The following is a 22,991-nucleotide window of genomic DNA, read 5'->3' on the forward strand; positions in this document are numbered from 1 at the left end:
GGTGAGCTGAGTATGAACGTTTATTTTTTTTTATGTGCCACAGGATGCGGCCATACACCAGGATGGGGGTATAATATGAGCAGGATGGGGGTATAATATGAGCAGGATGGGGTCATCTGAGCAGGATGGGGTCATACGAGCAGGATGGGGTCATACGAGCAGGATGGGGTCATCTGAGCAGGATGGGGTCATCTGAGCAGGATGGGCGCATATGCCATGATGGGTTATATAGCAGGATGCGGCCATATGGCAGGATGACGGTATATAGCAGGATGAGGGACATATACTGTATATACAAGGCAGGAGGATCATTACCAGGATGCGGCACCTTAGTAGAGAATTTGGGGACATTACCCCCATAACAGTGTAGGCAGCAGATCCTCGCCCCATAACAGTGTGTCATGATCACATTTTTTTATTAAAATTTTATTTTCCTATTTTCCTCCTCTAAAACCAGGGTGCGTCTTATAGTCCGGTGCGTCTTATAGTCCGAAAAATACGGTATAACTCAAGACCAAAAACCAATAGCAACTGGTGCTTTGCCCTGTACACCAAACATCTACATGACTTTGCATTGCTGCAATATCACGGTCAAAGCATATGCATTTGTGGAAATATTCACACCCACATATGATGACAAACTTAAAAAAAACGAATTTTACCTATTTTTAGGTCAAATTTCCCAAAAAGGGTACCCCTAAAATATATTAATTCTGTTATCATTTGAAAGAGCACATTTTTCTCTACAAGGATCATTGGGGGGTTTTTTGGAGTCTCTCCATTTAAGAAAAGAAAAATGCCACTGAACATGGTGTTATTTATTAATACGCAATGAATGCTAACTGCACTATTCAAACCCTTGCGTTGGTCCATGGTGGTTATACCACAACCAATTCCCTAAGAATTGGTATTATAATCCTATTAAGAATTGTAATAATGCTGTCTTTGGAGAATTGGCAGCCCCATCGCCTAGGAGCCATGGCCGATAGCCGTGCAAGGCCAGCCGCGGGCGGTCTCTTTATCGCAGGTTCCGAAGCCTGAGGGTGGGTGTCTTTGCCTAGGATCCCAAGCCTAATATTGGTATCTTTTGTTGGTTCCCAAGCCATAATGTTCAGTCTAAGTGGTCTTGAATTGTTGCTAAATTTGCAACATAATGGGTTCAGAGAAGCTGTATTGTTGGCCCATTGCTGTTGCAGCTGGTGCTGGAATTATTGCAATGATCGACTGCTGAAATGAATTTAACCTATTTTTAGGTCAAATTTCTCAAAAAGGGTACCCCTAAAATATATTAATTCTGATATCATTAGAAAGAGCACAATTTTCTCTACAAGGATCATTGGGGTTTTTTTTTTTTTTGGAGTCTCTCAGTTTAAGAAAAGAAAAATGCCACTGAACTTGGTGTTATTTATGCGCGTAATGCATTGATTTTGTGTTTGATTTTCAGATTCTTGTCACGTTAGAGTTGTATTGTTGCTAGCAATGTATTATAATCAAAAACCTATAAACCTTTTTATGTAAAGTTATTGACTAATAATAATAACTAATCAGTGATTGCTCACGACATGACACAGTTGCAGTCCACACTTTAACAGTAATTGTGGAGTATCTCAAGACTCATCTATGGGATTCGTCATATCCACTACTTCAGCGATGGATCTGCAGCCCAGTACAAAAATTTTCTCAACTTGTGCCACCACAATGCTGATTTCAATATCAGCGCTGAATGGAATTTTTTTGGTACCAGACATGGAAAGTCGCCCTGTGATGGGATTGGAGGGACAGCAAAGAGGTTGGCAGCTCATGCCAGTCTTCAACACCCAACTGAAAACCAAATACTGACCCCGGTGGATTTATTCAACTTTTGCAACGAGCAACTGCATGGAATCAAGTTTTTTTTTTTTTGTTCCAAAAGAAAAAAAATTGACGAAATAGGGGTAGTTCAAGAGGAAAGGTTCCAAGATGGACATACAATTGCTGGAACAAGAGAAAATCACCAGTTTGTGCCAATTGATGACAAAAAGATTCGCATTTCAAGGGTGTGAAATGACCCTTCATCTTTCATTGCCCATGTAGATAGAGCTGTCAGATCAGAAATGCCTTTTGTGCCAATTGCAAACCTCCAGCCAGGGCAGTACATTGCCTGCATTTACGATAGGAACTGGTGGATTGGAAATATTTCTGAAATTTCAGTCGACGACCATGATGCATTAATAAATGTTATGCATCCTCATGGACCAGCTAGCTTCTTTCACTGGCCTGTGAGAAATAATACATGCTGGATTCCCGAGCAGTCGATCATTGCAATAATTCCAGCACCAGCTGCAACAGCAATGGGCCAACAATACAGCTTCTCTGAACCCATTATGTTGCAAATTTAGCAACAATTCAAGACCACTTAGACTGAACATTATGGCTTGGGAACCAACAAAAGATACCAATATTAGGCTTGGGATCCTAGGCAAAGACACCCACCCTCAGGCTTCGGAACCTGCGATAAAGAGACCTTGCACGGCTATCGGCCATGGCTCCTAGGCGATGGGGCTGCCAATTCTCCAAAGACAGCATTATTACAATTCTTAATAGGATTATAATACCAATTCTTAGGGAATTGGTTGTGGTATAACCACCATGGACCAACGCAAGGGTTTGAATAGTGCAGTTAGCATTCATTGCGTATTAATAAATAACACCATGTTCAGTGGCATTTTTCTTTTCTTAAATGGAGAGACTCCAAAAAAAACCCCAATGATCCTTGTAGAGAAAAATGTGCTCTTTCAAATGATAACAGAATTAATATATTTTAGGGGTACCCTTTTTGGGAAATTTGACCTAAAAATAGGTAAAATTCGTTTTTTTTAAGTTTGTCATCATATGTGGGTGTGAATATTTCCACAAATACATATGCTTTGACCGTGATATTGCAGCAATGCAAAGTCATGTAGATGTTTGGTGTACAGGGCAAAGCACCAGTTACTATTGTTTTTTGGTCTTGAGTTATATATGGGCAAAGTTAGGCATACATTTTATGTGAGGAGTTTTACAAGCTACTTTGACACAAAATTCCAACCGAAATATTGTTTTGTCATAGCCGGTAATAGTTTTATCGTGTTTAGCAGCAAAAGCTGAGCTAGTATGCCAAATTTTAGCATCATAGCCAGTATAGAACTCTAATGGCTATGTGCCAAAGTTTGCAAAATCCTCTTAGCTGAAGCCACAGGCTTGGTGGAACCTCCAGTGAAAGGTCAACAGTGCCCAATATATTTGAGATCTGGCCCTAAAAATTTACAGAACCTCTTTTCAAAACATACATGTACATCCTTATAAATTTTCAACAAAATCGGAGGTCGAGTGGGGACGATTTTTTAAAACTGGTCCACTTGATGTGGAATGACCCACGTATCGATTCGTATTGAATTGATGCCCTACAACTTTGTCATACACTTTTCTCTATCTCGTTCCGTTAGCATTTTTATCTCTAACTCCCTTGTTTTCCACCAGGTGGTGCTATAGGTGGTTTCATTGCATAGTGCATGGCTACTTTACTATATTTTAGACACCACTTCTATGCCTATAGCTGCCGCCGTTCTCAAGTTAATGGCGGTGGACAGGATATGGGTGGACTTCACTGTATGTGCAGTGTGTAAGAAGATGTTCACACTTTGGCCATTTCACAGACCACAGGCTTATCTTCCAGGCAGCACACACCCCATAGCCTAGAACAGGGGAGGGGAACCTTTTTTCGCCAGGGGCCATTTGGAAATTTCTACCAACCTTCAGGGACCGCACAAACTTATCAATGTGAAAATGACCCTAATATATTTGGTCAAACAATTATTTATTTAACTCACCCCTACTGAGCTGGCTGCAGCTGCTTCTCTTTGGTGCAGCTGTGGCGTTTGCTCCAGATAGAGACAAACCTGAAAAAGCAGCTGTCGCCAAAGCCAACTCTTTGTGATAACAAGATTGGTAAATCTTATACATCACATAACAGACGCTGTCTATACATCACAGGAGACGCTGGAGGCACATATATTACATAGGAGACACTGGGACTGCTGTATATACATCACAGGAGACACTGGGGGCACATCACTGGAGGAGCTAGGGACATGTACACGCCACCAGCCCCTCCTATGATGTCTATGCCCCCAGCATCTCCAATGTGATGTATAAGTCACAAGAGACGCTAGGGGCATGCACATCCCAAGAGAGGCTGAGGCACAGACATCACTGGGAAAGGGGGGGGGGGGGGTGGGGACACAAACCTGGGGCTATACACAGCATTGGAGGGCACACAGCGCTGAGGGTTGGACGCAACTCGGACACTGCAGCGCCAGACTTACAGCAACGAAGGGCAGGCACCGTACACACACACACCCCTGAGGGAGGGCTGCTGTGGAACGGAAGCGCACTCCCACAAAGTAAGTTCTCAGCACGCTGACACTGGTCAACGGGGGAACTAATTGCACGCACAAGCAGCGCATGTGGGGATTTAACGGGCCAGCGGGCCGCAAGACCGAAGCGGCAGCTCTAGCACTGCTGCCCCCGGGAATGTGTCCGGGGACCGCAGAAAAGGTCATGGCGGGCCGCATGCAGTCATCGGGCCACAGGTTCCCCACCCCTGGCCTAGAAGATAGAAAATATGATTTTTGCCAAACGACCCATGATCCAGGAGGCATACAGGGGTGGCTAATTTCAATGTTATGCCACCTGTATGCTCATATTAAAAATTTTAAAAGAGCAAAAGGGTGACAGATTCCCTTTAACACGAGAGGATAAGACCATCCCGATTGAGTACACCTTGTCACAGTGGGAAGACTTTTACACTTTCTTGCATAATAGTGTTAACCAAGTACCAAACCTTATTTACATGTACTATTACTTTTTACTTACTACAGGCTATATGCTAATTTTTTTTCATGTTTTGTCTATGAAACAGCCAGTGTGAACATGCTCTTACACTGTACATGTATACCAACTTATGCTCCAGCTAATCTCTTTGGTTTTATCAGCATAAAATCTGCAGCAAGAGATTCATGCCATAGGCTTCAATGGCCAATAAGCTGCATGGAAAGCTTAAAGGGAACCTGTCAGCAGAAATTTCCCCTAAAACCTAACAGATTCCCCCTCTGCAGCTCCTGGGCTGCATTCTAGAAAGGTCCCTGTTATTATTGTGCCCCCTTTCTGACCAAAAAAAAGAGTTTATAAAGAGGTACCTTTTTGGCTTCGGATTCTATAAATGTGACACGGGGGCGGGCAGCCTGATGGCAGTTATTCTGCCCCCTGGTCCTGTATGCCGCCCCCATCTCTGATTTCCATACTTTTGGACGCCGCCCACTGCTCCAGCCATCCCCGCGCATGCCCAGTGCCAGTCTCACGGGACTGAGCAGTGTGACCGCTGGTGACGTGTGCGCAGACAAGTGATTATGGGCGGGACTGTGACTGTTATCAGTAAGTACCCGCCCATAATCTCGTGAGCGCGCAAACCTCTCCAGCGGTCACACTGTGCTCAGTGTAGATGCTAGACTGTATGGGCTGCTTCCAGGGATGACGTCCCTTTGTCACATGATAGTATTTTGAACACGCCCCTATCATGTGACAAAGGGACGTCATCCCTGGAAGCAGCCCATACAGTCTAGCATCTACACTGAGCACAGTGTGACCGCTGGAGAGGTTTGCGCGCTCACGAGATTATGGGCGGGTACTTGCTGATAACAGTCACAGTCCCGCCCATAATCACTTGTCTGCGCACACGTCACCAGCGGTCACACTGCTCAGTCCCGTGAGACTGGCACTGGGCATGCGCGGGGATGGCTGGAGCAGTGGGCGGCGTCCAAAAGTATGGAAATCAGCGATGGGGGCGGCATACAGGACCAGGGGGCAGAATAACGGCCATCAGGCTGCCCGCCCCCGTGTCACATTTATAGAATCCGAAGCCAAAAAGGTACCTCTTTATAAACTCTTTTTTTTGGTCAGAAAGGGGGCACAATAATAACAGGGACCTTTCTAGAATGCAGCCCAGGAGCTGCAGAGGGGGAATCTGTTAGGTTCCCTTTAAGATACAAACCACAATGCCAGACGTCTGAGGAGAGTGGTGTAATGCAGTCCAATTTGACAGTTTGATGGAGGAGTCTGGCAAATACTAGAATGGTACCTGCCTGACCACATTGTATCAATTGTGACGTTTGGTAGAAGAGAATACCATGCTGTCCTCTCACATGTTGGACAAGGCTCCTTAGTTGCAATCAAAAGAACTTAGGCTATGTGTGCACGTTGCGCACTGTCCCTGCAGAAATTTCTGCAGCGATTTTAACAGCACACGTGCGCTTCAAATCGCTGCAGAAAGAGTCCGTAAAAAAAAAAAAAAAGCAGATTCCATGCGCTCTGACTGCAGCCCCTCCCATAGACAGAGCGGGACCTGCAGGCAGAGCGCAGGAAAGAAGTGACATGTCACTACTTAGAACGCGCGCTTCGGGCAGCAGCCGAAGCGCTGCGCTCTAATACGCCACGTGCGCACGTCTCCTGCATAATCTTCATAGATTATGCTGGGGATGCAGGACGCATGCAGTTACGCTGCGGTGCAGATCGCAGCGTAACTGCATGCAATTACGTAACGTGCGCACATAGCCTTAGTATGCTGAATCATTGAGACATTTTGGACAAATGTAGCTTCCATTTTTCCAGGAACAGTTTGGGGAAAGGTCCTATTCTGTTCCCCATGGGACTGCTTCTAGAGAACAAAGTAAGGTCCATAAAAGGTGTGGTTGTGTTCTTTTGTTGAACAACTTGGACTATGCCTACAGAGAGCTGATCTAATCGAACACTTCCGGAATGATCTAGAATGGAGATTGTGAGCCAGGACCTCGCATCCAACAGAGTCTGATCAATAAAATACCCTTATGGCTCAACAATCAAAACAAAATTACAAAGCCACATGCAGGTAAAGCATGTGCGTTCCTATCTGGGCACCATATTAAAAGACAACTCCTCCTCCTGTGGATGCAGTTACAGCAATTTTACTAAAGTCACAGCCAGAAGTCCTATTAGAATTTAGCATTTAAGAAAATAAATTGGTCAGGATCAATTTTGCTCTACAATTTGGTTATCCAAAGCAGACAACAGGCACACATTTATTTTATATGCATTTAATAGTTTACCAATTGGTACAATAAGATTTTTTTTAATATGCAGAAAACATGAATAAATTTTGTTTTACACAGTCTGAGAGCAACAAGTCTTACTGTAAAACACAGAGCAGTATTATATACATTCCTTTACTGATTTTTATATTTGTCTTTTAATTGTGTCACTTTCTTCTCAGTTAAACGCTTACAGTCTTAAAAAGAAAAAAAAAAATCCTCCAAAATAAAACCTTCCCGTTTGTTTTTTTTTTTTTCCTTATGAAAGTGGACACAATCTCGTGTCCGTGTCAGGGTCAACTACGCTGAAGATGTTCTTCAAGAAGGAACTGGAGAAAGGTGAGGAATGACGTGTGGGACAATGGCCGCCTGGAGGACAAGAAAGTAGCCACTTACATGATCGTGTGGGACAGCTAAAATAAAACAGTCGGTTAGAGGAGAAACGTCTCAGCTGTGACTTGTAAATCCATGACGCCATTTACACAAGGGAAAACATTTTTCGACCAGATCCCCAGAATTTACATTCACCACAGACCTCAATCTGTAAGTTTAATTTATTATCTATACCTACGGTCTTGACAAATAATGTAAGTGCCTGTTATTTTGTTAGATATACATTTTGCTCCCCATTTTTTTGTTTTTGTTTCCACAGATAAACATTTCCAGGATTATCAAGTCACCGCTGAACAGCAATATAGTAATGTGTACACATCTCTCGCAGAGGGCACCGGTGGAGTGCTGGCTAAAGAATTAAAATACCAGAGGTTCACATGAAGCAGAAGAGGCAAACAGAAGCGGGGGAGGGGGATATCGACAATTATACGTAGACTGGGCTTTGTGGGTCTAGAGTCAGTTTCTTTATCTACAGTGCTCCACGGCCCTGGACAGCTGGCTAGTAACTATTGTTTGATTAGTGCCTGGGCACATCATTGGTCACACCACACAAAAGCAGGACGGCTTATACTTCTAAAGTGCAAGATGCTATTAAACAGCAACAACTTTAAATTCAGAGTCCCCGTGTTTCTGGTTACTACTGGTGGAACGTAGTCGCACTTTCAGCCATAACTAGGACTAAATTCAATCACAGGCAACACAAGGCAAACGCACGTCCGTCAACGAGGAGACATTATAGAGGTGAAGCCTGATGTTGGTTTGCATGGACGTGGCCTCTTCAATAGGGTCATTGTAGAGGCAGACGGCAAATGTTCAGGGTTACAGAGGGATAACCGAGGGAGCAAGTCATCCCTGTCCAAACAGTTTACTAGGAGCCGATAACGCTTTAAAGCAGATATTCAAGTCAGTTTTTATACTTTAGGCCTATGGTATACATACATTGTGCCATCCATGTTTTTTTTCCGCTCACTGTACAGTTTCATTGCCATTGGCTGCTATGGTTCATCTCAATCTGCTGTTTATAGGACACATCCCTTCAAAAACACACAAGGAGCAAATAAACATCCGATTGACCCCCTCCAAAATAATAAAAAAGGAACAAAGCACAGAGTGACATCACCTATGACATGGAATTTCCTTTTGGTTCGAAATATCTCAAGGCATTTTCTGTGAGCTCAAGCCTTCAACTAGGCCTCTCCAGGACAGCAGCACAACAAAGCAGGTCATCATTGCTTCAACATACTATACAAAAAAGTACCAAAGTACGCAAGGAGGCAATAAGGCACACTCACACTTGCCCAATAATTAAGTGCCAGGATGAAAGCAGACCATATATCTACTCAGCAGCCAAGGAATCCATTACATGGTACGCACAATGTCGACAAGTTCACGGCTTCTTCGAGAAAGTGTTCAGAAATGGAGAGCAGGACCTACTGTGTATCAAGATCCTCACTGCATTATGGAAATCCCATTATAAAAACGAGGGGGAAAAAAAAAAACAAAAAAAAACTGGACTTCACTATTTAAATAAAGCTTTATAAAAAAAAAAAAAAAAAAGGCGTACATAGGAGGACTGGATGAGACACTGCGATGTCCAGAGCTCATACTGGAGAGAATAGTTACCGGTAGACCGATAAGCGCATAAGAAGCAAAGCTGGGGAGAAACAGAACATTAGTGTAGTGTGAAAGGTGAGGTTTCTCTTCATTTTCCACAGATAATGGAACAGGCCAAGCATCCACAAGGTGTTTGTGCATTTCTGTCATTTTTATAACGCCATATTCCCCTCCCGGGGTACAGCAGGATACATGGTGGACCCCACAATGAACTGCACATGGGCCTTCATTGCGTTACACAAGTATTGCAAGCTCTTTTGTTATTTCCTAATTTACAGAAGTGTAGAAAAAAAAAAATTATAAAACATTAAAGTCACAATGGGTATTTAAAAAAAAAAAAAAATCCATAGAGAAAACAAAGTGTTTCATACATGCATGGTGGATGGGTTAGGAACAATGCAGTTATCGGTGTTAATCCAGAGGATGGACCCGGAAGGTACTTTTTGAAAAGCAATGCCCGATCTGGCTTGGAGGAGTCTTACAGCATGCTCATTTACTTCTCTGACCCAGCCGTGCCAGAAGCTGGCCTCGTCTATGGGGAAGGCATGAGGCCCCCAGGATACGGTGCACTGGATACCAGTTTTCTTCTCGAACTTTTGCAGCCTAGTCTGTGTTTTGTTTTATGTATAACCTAACAATCGTGTATAAACGTAACCATAGCTTAGTCTGGGCAATGAAACCAACCACGCTATGTGCAAGGACTAGGTCAGATGCTCAGGGCCCGGGGTATACGATTCTTGCCGATCCATAACTGATGTATGACCAAGTTAATCCCTCCAGCAACATAGCCACAAGTGTCTTCAGACGTCTGTGCTCCAGGTATTGATGTAGCAATCATTTATCACTTTAGCATCTTGTCAACTTCTCATGAAGGAAGGACAAAAAAAAAAAAAAAAAAAGTGTAAAGTTGACTTCAAAAAACTTCCATCCTGATAAAAAAAAAAAAGTGACAGTAAAGCTACCTTGCCCACATGGCTGTAAATGGCTTAAGCCGGTTAATCTAAGGGCAAGTTAGCCCGTCCACACCGGACGTCATGCAGACAGGAATTTTGTACCTACAGTGAGTTTTCTTTAAGTGGTCCTCTATTCTAAAAAGTCAGTTCATAAAGGGGATTCCCGTGGACGTTCTCATAATAAAAAATTATTTTAAAAAGAAAGCAAACCTCTGTTCTAGATGAAGGCATGGTGGTAGCTAATTCGGAGGCACACAACGGTGGACTGACGTAAAAAAATGAAGAGGTAACGCGTTACAATGTTCTCTCGGTGCAGGTGGTTATTAGAAGAAATGTAGGTATGCTTATCAATTTGGTTGCATAATTCTCACTTTACCACTGATGTGAAGTCTTTGGTTACCATCCAACAATCCCCATAAAGGCCATCAAGTGTGTAATGCCTCGGAACGAACCCTAGGTGGCGATTATCAGACACTAATCAAACGGTAGAACATCCAAATCCGCAAACAAGAAAAAAGAAAAAAGGGAAACAACCCACGTGTAATGGTAAGTTTAATACCTGCAACAAAGTATTTAGTGCCATGTTTTGCAGTAATCTTTACATACATAAAAGACAAGTGCTGCTGCTACACAAACTCCAATTCTGCAGACACTCCAACACGAAGTGTACAACTTTAAAGCTCACTAAAAATAGTGTAGGAGATCCACATTACTTTTCAAAAAGCCCCACAAAGATGTGCTTCCGAAGTGAGCCGACCGATCCAGGAAACCACAACCCAAGACAAAGAGTGACAGGCATGATTCTGCAGGTAGCGAGGGACTCCCCAGAATTACCCAGTTCTTGCCTGTTAGGTCTGATGTGACCAATGCCTGCCCATGTTCTTAAACCTATGGTACTTCTAGACAACGTATGTAAATTTACAGTATACAATTTGGATTCACCATGCATGAATACTTTTTGTGTAACATTTAATAAGCTCAATCTACATCCAGAATAATTTACATGAAAGGACAATAGGTATTTAACAGAGCTCAATGGGTAACCATGGTATCTGAGTGCATCCAGAGGAAGGGGAGAGGCATTGGGATCCAAGGTGACTTTAAATCAACGGCACTCCCACACTTTTACTGTTTGATCTACACTTCCAGTGACCACATAGGGGGCAGTCTTGTGGAAATCTAGAGAGAAATAAAAAGAATACTTGTCAGTAATGAAATAAGGAAATTTGTACTCCTATGCAGCAACATCCTCACTGGTGTGACCGCGAACTAAAGGAAAGCGACTGCTCTCCACTCCTAAGGGTACGCTCACACAGATCATTTACTGCAGCTTGTTCTGCAAAACACCTGAACGAGTGTCATGCAGATGTTGTATCAGTCTTCACCTGTTACATTGCAAAATACACAATTAATGCCACACAAAAAACCCCAAAGAACTGATATGCTCCAAAGACATACAGTTAGGGACCTTAGATTGTGAGCCCCAATGGGGACAGTGTTGCCAATGTATGTAAAGTGCTATGGAATTAATAGCGCTATATAAATGAATTTATTATTATTATTATTATTATATGCTGCGGATTCCAAAAACAGAACATGTCAAATCCAAGCAGACGTTCCACAGATTTGTTGATATCTACTCTAGTTCGCCAGCACTGTATTAATCTGCAGATAAAGATGGGTGAAGAGTAACTATTCGTGTTCGGATTATTCTTAACGAATTGCAAAATACTATTTCGGTATTCGTCACAAACAATAAACCTAATGCAAGTCAATGGGGGAAAAAAAAACAAACAAAAAAACCCCAAACATTTCTTACCGTAACGAATACTGGAATAGAACTCTATATTCGGTAAACATTATCCAAACACGCAGAGTTACTATTCACAGATCACTATTAAATACATAAAAAAATCCTAAAAATGTAGCATTGATTTAAAAGTCTCGGCTGTGTTTTAAGTAATCTGTTGTACAGTAAGGCTATGTGCCCACGCTGCGGAAAATGCGCGGATTTTGCCACGGATTTCTCGCGGAAAAGCCGCAGATTTTTTGAAAATCTGCAGCTCAGGCACTTCCCAGCCATTTCTATGGCATTTTGGAAATGCTGTGCCCACGCTGCGGATTTTTCCACAGCGGATTTCGTGCAGATTTTGGCTTTAAAATTGGGAAAAACAAAAAATCCGCACCAAAATCCGCGGCAAATCCGCACCTTTGAAAAGGTGCGGATTTTGCGGGAAAGCTGCGGATTTTGATGCAGAAAAATCCGCAGCTACATTCTCTCGTGGACACATAGCCTAAGTGGATCACTCATGAAGAGGGGTTGTCTGAGCATATAGAGCTGATGACCGGTCATTAACATCAGAATGGTGGTCACACCCGGCAGCCTCACCGGCCAGCCGTCATCTGTTCAGGCCGGATGTGAACACTGCACAGCTCTTCAATGAGCAGAAACTGCTGCACACGATATCAGAATATGAGGGGCTGCAGTGCACTCTTGGCAGCAGTGGCTATGTAACAAAGTCAAGGTTTCCATCAAACCTGACAAAACAACAACTGATCAGTAAGACTGCAAAGTGCTGGACCCCATCATTCAGGTAGCTCATCAAAATATTTTAAGGCTATGTGCGCACGCTGCATTTTTTTTCTTTTTCTTTAACCACAAAGATGCAGCGTTTTCATCTTTGTGGTGACTACTTTGAGCAGCGTTTTTGGCTTAAAAAAAAACAACAAAAAAAACGCAGGAGTCATCCACCTGTCAGGCCTGAATTGAGCTGCGCGATTAGCGCTGACGTCACTCAGGTGATGTGCCGTGACGCCGCAAATCACGAGTGACGTCACCGCTGATCGCGCGGCTCACTTCAGCCGCAGCCTGATATGTGGTCACAGGTGGAGGACTCAGCTGTCACAGCAGATCCCACACGGCTAAATTCACTGGCGGCTTGACCCTCACAGAAAGCGGACGAGCTCTATGGCCGCTCTCTATTATTGTCAGATGTAGCAGAGCTGGAAGCGTAGTGGGACCTCGTGTGGATTACTTCGGAGCTGGAGGGGTGTTTTAGGGGTTAATAAAGTGGTGTAAGAGGGTGTTTTTTGTGTATTTTATTTCAAATAAAGGATTCTTTGGGCGATTGTGTTTATTTAACTTTCACTTACAGCTTAGTGATGAGGGGGTGTTTCCGACGCCTGCCATCACTAAGCTAGGACTTAGTGGCAGCTATGGGCTGCCATTAACTCCATATTACCCTGATTGCTACCGCACCAGGGCAATCGGGATGAGCCAGGTAGAGTCCCGGGACCGTCGCATCTAATGGATGCGGCAATTCCGGGCGGCTGCTGATTGATATTTTTAGGCTGGGGGCTCCCCATAAAGTGAGGCTCCCCCCATCCTGAGAATACCAGCCCTCAGCTGTGTGGCTCTACCTTGACTGGTATCAAACTTGGGGGAGGACCGCACACCATTTTTTTTAATTATTTCTTTATTTTACTGTATGATATAGACACATTATATATATATATATATATATTATATTTATATAATACATTTCACTCACTAGTAGTGATGAGCGAGGACTGCCATGCTCGGGTCTCTTAACGAGCAGTTGGCCACTCGAAAGGGCTCGATTCATGTACTGTGTATAATGGAAATCTATGGGAAACTAGCATTTTTCCAGAAAATCTTATGGGAAAAATGTTAGAGTTCCCCATTGACTTCCATTATACTCCGTACACAAGTCGTCGAGCCCATCTGAGCAGCCAACTGCTCATTACATGACCTGAGCATGTTAGTCCTCGCTCACCAAGCACCGTGCACCCAAGCATGGTAGTGCTCGCTCATCACTACTTATCAGTCCTGGGCCTGCACCTGGCCTCACACCACTTCTGGCGCAAATCACTGGCCTCAGCAATTGGAAGAGCCAAAGATCAGCACAGAGGATTGGGAGGGCGTGACAGAATTATAGGACATGAGAATAAAATTAGTTTTTTTGTTTTTTTTTTTGCCCCCTGGCTTTTATGCTTTGCTGCCTGGAGAGACCATAAAGCAGAGGCCTGCACAACATATGGCCCACCCAAGGATGTTGTGCAGTTCTCTTATATTCAACTGTATGTCTTTCAGACACGATAACAGTTAAATACTTGCGTGCTGGGACAAGGCAGAGCAGAGGAGCGCTAGTCATCACCCGCCATGGCATGCAGCAGTGTGCGAGGTCATTATGCAGTGACCTCATCACACTGCTGCTTTCACTGGCGCAGAAGGGCACAGGAGGCGGCCGGAAACAGTAAGAGCTCCAAGAGGAGACAAAGATTGCATATACTATTACAGGAGGAAGGAGGGGGGTTGGTGTTGCTTTGAGAACTCTTATTGGGATATATTTTGTGCAGGAAGCACAGTGAAAGTTTATTATTTAAAGTCGCAGCACGGGAGATATTTTTATTTAAGGGGCAGTATAATGAGGTTTATTTTTAAAGCCACCATGTCAGGATGTGCTGCAGAAGACCAGAGAAGAGGGAAGACTGCAGAGATGAACTGTGGATGTGAAAAGTCATCATATGGTACCTCGATGTAAATTTTGTGACACTGACCACATCTCATCAGTACTGTGGATCCTGTATGGTCTGTAGCTTAATGAAGACTGATAGCAACTCCCAGTATCTCCTTACTATTTTGTTAAGGGTATACTGGGAGTTGCAGGTCCATGTGATACGAGTGCATCATGGTGCTGACCTGAAAGTGCTATTGGTCACAATACTAAGCTTGGTAATGTATTCCTGTACTGACGATGGTTCTGATCATTTAGCAATCCATAACCTGCTTCAGGTTAAAATTGTAAAATCGTAAAATCCTCAAAACAATTTTGAGATTATGAGGAAAATTTAGTTTAGTTTTTGCTCCAAAAACTCAGTGTAAGGCTAGGTTCACACTTTCGTTAAATTGTATCAGTCACAATCCGCTGCTCTGGTAAACAACGGAATCAGTTTGCCGGATTCCGATGTTCCCATAGACTTGTATGAGCGGCGGATTGTGACTGATGATGCTGCCTTGCATCCTCCGCCTGAGTGATCAATCGTGGAACGACTGACCGCAGGGCGGGAGGACGCAGCTTGTAACGCTTTTTGAGCAGCGCAATCCATAATCCATGGGATTTCGCTGCGCATGCTCTCTCTGGCTCCCTGCACACGTAACCAGGATACAAATCGGGTTACCAAGCAATGCGCTTTGCCAAGTTACCCGATATTTACCCTGGTTACGTGTGCAAAGAGCCAGCGTTAAGAGGTGTACGCTGGTAACCAAGGTAAATATCGAGTAACCAAGCAAAGTGCTTTGCTTAGTTTTTACCCAATATTTACCCTGGCTACGTGTGCAGGGAGCCCGACACTTCCCCGCTCGGCTCCGCCCCCTCCCGCACTCCGCATGTACACACACACACACACACCTGTCCCAGCCATGCAGACCGCGCCATGGCCCCGCTCGGCTCCACCCACCTCGCACTCCGCCCCCGCACACAACGGAGTCCAACAATGAATTCTGTTTTGTCATCCGTTGTACAACGCATCAGTCGCATGCGTCAAGCAACGCATGTGACTGATGCAAAACAACGGAAATGTGAACCTAGCCTAAGTTGGGTGTGTGCACACTGACTTATTTTAGCAGAAACTCTCCAAATCCTTTTCAAATACTGAAAACTTTGTTTTACTGGTGTATTAATGCAAGTACGCCCCTTTTTTTTGTGGCCCTTCGGATTGGTTCAGTATGACAATACTGCCACGCTTAAAAAAAAAAAAAATGTGCACTCCGCCTTATAAAATAAATTTTTCTTTTTTTTCCCCCAGAGAAATGAAGACACTTTCAACAAAGAATAAGGTATCAAGCCAATCTGCCCCAAGCTCATTCAGGCTAATTGCTCATCTCCAAGTGATAGTCGTTCAGGAATCTACAAGATATGTCACCTCATTTGTAATAACATTATTAAACCAAACTTGAGGCTTGATAATTTTATTACAAATGAGGTGACATTCTTTGTAAACTATCACAGTATTTGTCTGAGTATGAAGTATAACTACATTAATCTCTATCAAATAACACTAGACCTGCACACAACACCTCTGTAGAGACCCAACTGCTGGTTCACAATGCTCAAACTATGCTCAGTATGAATCATTTCCATCAATTCCAGTAGGCAAGTCTTTCTCCAACACTGCGTTTAAGAAAAAAAACAAAACATACATTTAAAAGCTGGCCGGGGATGCCGCCATTTGGTTGACTAGTCCAAAATGCCATACACCAGCGACATCTTCCCGCCCAGCATCCCTTAAGTGACAGGTCTCTACACTAGTGATGGGTAGTTCGTGAGTGAGTAGTTCAAAATGAACTAATCTTCAGAGTGAACTAGTTCATCTAGTTCACCATCCTGACAGAGATTAGTTCATTATGAACTAGAGTGGGAGGAGACAGACAGTGATCCTCATACAGCTCCAGGAGGCTCCTGCTCTCACACTTGAAGGTAGTAAAACACTAGCACACATCAAATACAAATATAATAGTAATAATATTAATAAAAACTGAAATTGCACAGTAGACAGACACAGCTCATATGTGTGTATGAGAGAGTTTTTCTGTGTGTGGTTTATGCCCCTCACCTGTCTGTGTGATAGGATCAGCCTCCTGTAGAGGATCAGCCTCCTGTAGAGGATCAGCCTCCTGTAGAGGATCAGCCTCCTGTAGTCTAGAAGATCAGTCTTGCTAAAAACTTTACCACTGTCTCCTGTTCTGTTCTCAAAATGGTGAATGCTGAACTGCTCCTCAGCTCCCTCATCCACATTCATTATGAGTCAGTACTCTACACTACCACATGGGGCGCTGCTGGGCTCAGTGAGATGCATCAGATTGAACTAGACTGTCCTGAGTCATTCTCAGTAGAACATTTAGTTCAGCAGCTCATCTAGTTCATCTAGTTCACAGGTCACATGATGCATTTCCTGTCAGCTCATAGGACAGGGTGGAGAGAAATACTGAACTAAACAGCAGTGTGAGGAGACAGAGAGTGATTCCTCTACAGCTCCCGGAGGCTCCTGCCCTCACACTTGCTCTTTATAGCTCCTGATGCTGGAAAAGAAGGGAGTAACACTATACCACACATCAAATATAAATATAATAGTAATAATAATATTAATAAATACTGAAATTGCACAGTAGACAGACACAGCTCATATGTGTGTATGAGAGAGAGTTTTTCTGTGTGTGGTTCATGCCCCTCACCCGTCTGTGTGATAGGATCAGCCTCCTGTAGAGGATCACCCTCCTGTAGCCTAGATCAGTCTTGCTAAAATCTTTACCATTGGCTCCTGTTCTGTTCTCAAAATGGTGGCTGCTGAACTGCTTCTCAGCTCCCTCATACACATTCATTATGGGTCAGTACTCTACACTCTACACAGGGGGCGCTGCTGGGCTGAGTGAGATGCATCAGACTGAACTAGACTGTCCTGATTCATTCTCAGTAGAACATTCAGTTCAGCAGCTCATATAGTTCATTTAGTTCACAGGTCACATTATGCATTTCCTATCAGCTCCTCAGGATAGAGTGGAAAGAAATACTGAACTAGATGAACTAAATGAGCTAATCTTTTGAACTAATCTTTTCAGTGAACTAGTTCATGGTGAACTAATCACCAAAATGAACTAGATTTCCCATCACTACTCTACACTAGCCAACTGAGTGCCATGCTGTCCGGTCGCAGCTATTTCAGAGATAATTTAAAAAAACACATTAAACAGATGGCACACTCCTTACCCAAAGAGGTAACAAAATGTTCGTGCGCGTTCAGGGTCTTCATGCAGCGCTTGTTTTTATAGTCCCAAATACGAAGGGTCTTGTCATCGGCACAACTCAATATAAATTTACCTCCTGGGTGAAACTGAACACCACGTACCCAGTTATCATGGCCAACCTACAGATTAAAAAAAAAGGATAAAGGAAAAAAAAGAAAAAAGTTAAAATCTGATCTGAGCTACAGCCACAGTTATTGTCACAGTATTACCAATTTCATTTCACTTATACTAGTTATTCATTGTACAGCTGCAATATCTCTCAATAAGAGAGCAGCCTCCTCTGGAAGAAAGCAGCTATGTTTCCCTAATATACCGGATTTTTCAGATTATAAGACACACTTTTCCTCCCAAAAATTTGGAAGGAAAATGAGGGATGCGTCTTAAAATCGGAATATAGCTTTACCTGGGGGTCCTGTCTGTGCGGCGATCGGGCGGCCGGGTGCCTGTGGCTGCATGCAAGCGGCCGGGTACCTGTGCTTGCGTGTGGGCGGCAGCCGGGTGCCTGTCTGTGTCGGCTGCCTCTGTGCGGGTGGGCAGGCAGCCTGCTGGCTGCCACTCTGTGCGTGCGTGCTGGCGGCTGTGCCGCAGATCACCCAGTGTGTCCGTGGTCCCAGTTTCAAATGATGGTGCCGGGAGCGGGCGCGTGCGCAGATTGAGCCCTTGGATGAGAGCTCCATCTGCGCATGCGCCGCTCCAGGCGCCATCATTTGAACCGGGACCGCGGACACTGGGACACTAACCGCACCGGCCTGCTGCACCACTCACCCGCCGCTGCTGCTGCCGCCGCCACCACCATGGACCCCGCCGTGCCTGCCACCACGGACCCCGCCGCCACTGACCCGCCGCACTTGCCAGCACAACCTCTGCCTCCTGTGACCCCGCTTCACCACCACTGCTGCCCCCCCCCTCCGGTAAGACAACACCGGAGTATAAGACGGACCCCATTTTTATTTTTTTTATGTCAAAATTTGGGGTGCGTCTTATAAAGCGAAAAATACGGTACATTATTTTACTCACGAGCGTCATTAGGCACATGCCAGTACTGATGTCCCACATCTTAATAGTTTTATCTCTGGAACCTGATAGCAGAAACGGTCCAGGTTTACCACTCTTTTTAGTCTGCAAAAGAAAAGGTTACACCATAAGAGAGTTCATCACCACCAAGAGCTAAAGAGCTTTTACAGGCACTGTGTATGTACCTCAGATCCTGTGGCATCTAATATAGTGGAATAGGAGCTCTCGGGAGCCCAGGAGATGCACTCTACGACGTGTTCATGTTCTCTTAGCTCTGCTTTGCATTCTTTCGTTGCTACCACCCAAACGCGGACAGTTTGATCGTTAGAACAACTTGCAATCAGTGTACCATCTTGATTGGGCCTCACCATGCGGACCCACTCTCTGTGGCCTGTGAAAGTCTTCACACAATACCTAAAACAAACAAACAAAACAACATTACACACTATATATCAAAAAGGCACAGAAAATAATGAACAGCAAAACTGGAAAAGCAAATCCTTACCCGGTCTGAACTTCCCACATTTTAATAGTTTTGTCTCTTGAAGCGGACACTATATGATCTCCGTTAGGCATTATCGCTACTGATGAAACATTGTGGTCGTGACCTATAGACAAAACCAATAAACACATCAGAAATCGTATTCAGGGCTTAAAATCAAAATAAATAAATGAAAATACCAACATTTTTTTTTTGTGAACAGCAACTGATCTATGGGTATTATAAACAGGTCCATTCTGTAGACAGTTATTGAATAGGAAAATATTTAGATTTATAGGATGGTGGGGAAAATGCTCAGTATACCCTGTTCTACTTTTCTCATTCTGGGCTGGCCCACTTGGTAATTATTCAACGGGTAGAACCGTTGCCTGGAAAAAAATTAAAGTTGAAGCCCAAGATTGGTTTCCTTTTTAAAGTGATTGTTCTGTCTACTTTTGGGGACATACCAATTTTTTTTTTTTTATGTCCCCAAAAGTAGACAGAACAATCACTTTAAAAAGGAAACCAATCTTGGGCTTCAACTTTATTTTTTTGTTCCAGGCAACAGTTCTACCCATTGAGTAATTACCAAGTGGGCCAGCCCAGAATGAGAAAAGTAGAACAGGGTATACTGAGCATTTTCCCCACCATCCTATAAATCTAAATATTTTCCTATTCAATAACTATCTACAGATTGGACATGTTTATAATACCCATAGAGCAGTTGCTGTTCAAAAAAAAAACAAAAAACACCACACACTTTTGGTCTCCATTTGCTTAATAACAGCATACTGTAAACTAAAAGGACAAGCAGTGTGCACTTAGCCTTATTACTGAGCCTTTGTTCACATTTCTAAACCTGAATGCTTCCAGCCTTGTGCATCTACATTTGTTAGTGTGGGTGCACATGATCCTCTCCTCGGGGCCACGAGTGATTTCCGCAGGACACTGCAGCAGCCCGTGGCCACGATCAGGGTTCGGGGCGCTACGTAGAACACTTGCGTCTTCACAGCTTAAATTGACATGGTGCTGCTCGGAAAGCCGCGCCACATGTCAGTTTATGCTGCAGAGAACAGAAGTACAGTGGGCATGGGATTTCTCCAAGTCCCATCCACTGTGCTTTTACCGTACAACACAACGTTGTGGATGCAGCAGACACGCGCAACGTACAAAATGCAAATACTGATCGTGGGCACGTACCCTTAACATTTGTTGATAAAGTGTATTCTTTACTGCTTCTAATTTTACCTAGGCATTTAGCAGATATATGTGAATCTGATATATGTAGATGTGAACTTGTCCCTATGGCCGACCTCTAATTTAGAGCAATCATAGTGAGTAACTTAATCCAACAGCCCAAAGCTTTCCCAAGGAGAACAGATTCCCGATTCTCTGGGGTGACTTGGTTCTGAATCACATGATCGCTGTAAGGCAATCCGTATGTGTTCACGTGACAGACACCAACTGCTCAGAAACAGATCTTGCGATAACTACACAGACTCTTCAGTTTGATACTAGTTTCAGCTAGGGGTGAGGAAGAGCGCTCTTAGGGGTGCTTCACACATAGGGACAGCGACAACGACGTCGCTGTTACGTCACCATTTTCTGTGACGTCACAGCAACCTGGTAAGTCGCTGTTATGATCGCTGCTTAGCTGTCAAACACAGCGACGCAGCAGCGATCATAACATCGCTACATGTGCAGAGAGCAGGGAGCCGCGCACACTGCTTAGCGCTGGCTCCTTGCTCTCCTAGCTACTGTACACATCGGGTTAATTAACCCGATGTGTACTGCAGCTACATGTGCAGAGAGCAGGGAGCCGCGCACACTGCTTAGCGCTGGCTCCTTGCTCTCCTAGCTACTGTACACATCGGGTTAATTAACCCGATGTGTACTGCAGCTACATGTGCAGAGAGCAGGGAGCCGGCAGCACAGGCAGCGTGAGAGCTGCGGAGGCTGGTAACTAAGGTAAATATCGGGTAACCACCTTGGTTACAGCTTACCGCAGCTGCCAGATGCCGGCTCCTGCTCCCTGCTCGCTTCATTTGTCGCTCTCTTGCTGTCACACACAGCGATCTGTGTGTCACAGCGGGAGAGCGCCTTTGAAGAAAACGAACCAGGGCTGTGTGTAACGAGCAGCGATCTCGCAGCAGGGGCCAGATCGCTGCTCAGTATCACACACAGCGAGATCGCTAATGAGGTCACTGTTGCGTCACCAAAACCGTGACCTAGCAACGATTTCGGTAGCGATCTCGCTGTGTGTGAAGCACCCCTTAGATGAGTTTATTTTACCAGGTCTGTCACCGTGACAAGATTTACAATTACTGTGAGGAAATGTAATGTAGAAAATGTATTTGGTTTCCCCAATACAAGGGCAGAACATGTGACTGAGAACATGGCACATAATACAGGGCCACATCTGGGATATGCATCATATGCTGTTCTAGCAACTGCCCCAGACTTCTTTATGATTCCTGGCGTACAAAGCCATTACGTGGCAGAACGTAACAAGCATCTGAAGATTCTGTGCAGAGCAAAAGGTTTCTCTAGGATCTAGATTTACATTTAAGGAGATGACATTTGTGAACATTGGAAAAACATGACTGGCTCCTACCATGCATGGTCCTAATGCACTCAAATCCTTGGAAATCCCATAGCTTGATAGTCATGTCAGCGGAGCAAGAGGCCAGAAACTTGCCAGAATGATCAAATGAAATATCTTGTACAGAGTCTGTGTGTCCTTTGAGTGTGCGCTCAAAATCTCCCGTCTCGTAGTCCCACACCTGACAAGGAGAGAGAAATCTGTTAGCAGCAGCTCGTGGCGTGACAGGTTGTGGAGGCTTCCATTTGCACTCTGCGGGGCAGTCTGGCACCTATTTCTATAATTGCCAGGCACACAGACAAAGAACGCTTGCACAGGATTATCCATGCAGTGCTGGGGATTTCCAACACAATCAATCGTCACACAAACATGAAGAACCACAACCAGAATACACTTGTAAGTCCATAATGACAAATATTAGTACATGCTGCAGAAAGAAAGAAAAGAGGCACCGGCCCAAAACTACACAGGTAGATTACAGAGGATAGATAAGGAGATGAGGAGACTATAAACACCCAACCCAATAAAAATTGTTTTCTAAAATAAGCAAAAAGTATATGCATTAACAGGAACAACATATCCCCCACAAAGCAAGCAGAAGACATAATGGCAAGTGCTGTTCACACTTCATGAAAAAGGTTGCCACACGCGTTTCAGAAGGATTGGAGGATTACACACATATATTGTATATATCTCCTTTTTGGCCGGGATGACATTGCTTATTTCAAATGCCTTGCAATTCTGATTTTAGACACAAATATTCTGTGTGATATCAAACTAAATAGAATATAAAAACACACATACATTTCACACACAATTATAGCACCATTTATTCCATGGTGCTTTACATGTGAAAAGGGGTATTCATAAAGACAAGTACAATATTCATAAACCGTACAGCCCACTGGTACACTAGGATCGCGAGGGCGCAGTGTCTACAATGGTGGGTGGGAATATATACACTACTAAC

General features: G+C 44.0%; 1 protein-coding gene across 1 annotated transcript in view; it reads right to left on the reverse strand.

Annotated features, from left to right (window-relative positions):
• Positions 1–7,129: 7,129 nt before the first annotated feature.
• Positions 7,130–22,991, reverse strand: part of PAFAH1B1 (platelet activating factor acetylhydrolase 1b regulatory subunit 1) — a 106,603-nt gene continuing 90,741 nt past the window's right edge. The window contains exons 6-11 of the mRNA XM_075335296.1: positions 22,034–22,202; positions 19,444–19,546; positions 19,124–19,352; positions 18,942–19,043; positions 17,887–18,043; positions 7,130–11,278 (exon numbers count right to left, since the gene is read on the reverse strand). Of these exons, the coding sequence (XP_075191411.1) occupies positions 11,205–11,278; positions 17,887–18,043; positions 18,942–19,043; positions 19,124–19,352; positions 19,444–19,546; positions 22,034–22,202 (834 nt within the window). The 3' untranslated portion in view covers positions 7,130–11,204. The remainder of the gene's footprint in view (positions 11,279–17,886; positions 18,044–18,941; positions 19,044–19,123; positions 19,353–19,443; positions 19,547–22,033; positions 22,203–22,991) is intronic.

Source organism: Anomaloglossus baeobatrachus, chromosome 2, assembly GCF_048569485.1.
Source record: "Anomaloglossus baeobatrachus isolate aAnoBae1 chromosome 2, aAnoBae1.hap1, whole genome shotgun sequence".
Taxonomy (NCBI): Eukaryota; Metazoa; Chordata; class Amphibia; order Anura; family Aromobatidae; genus Anomaloglossus; species Anomaloglossus baeobatrachus.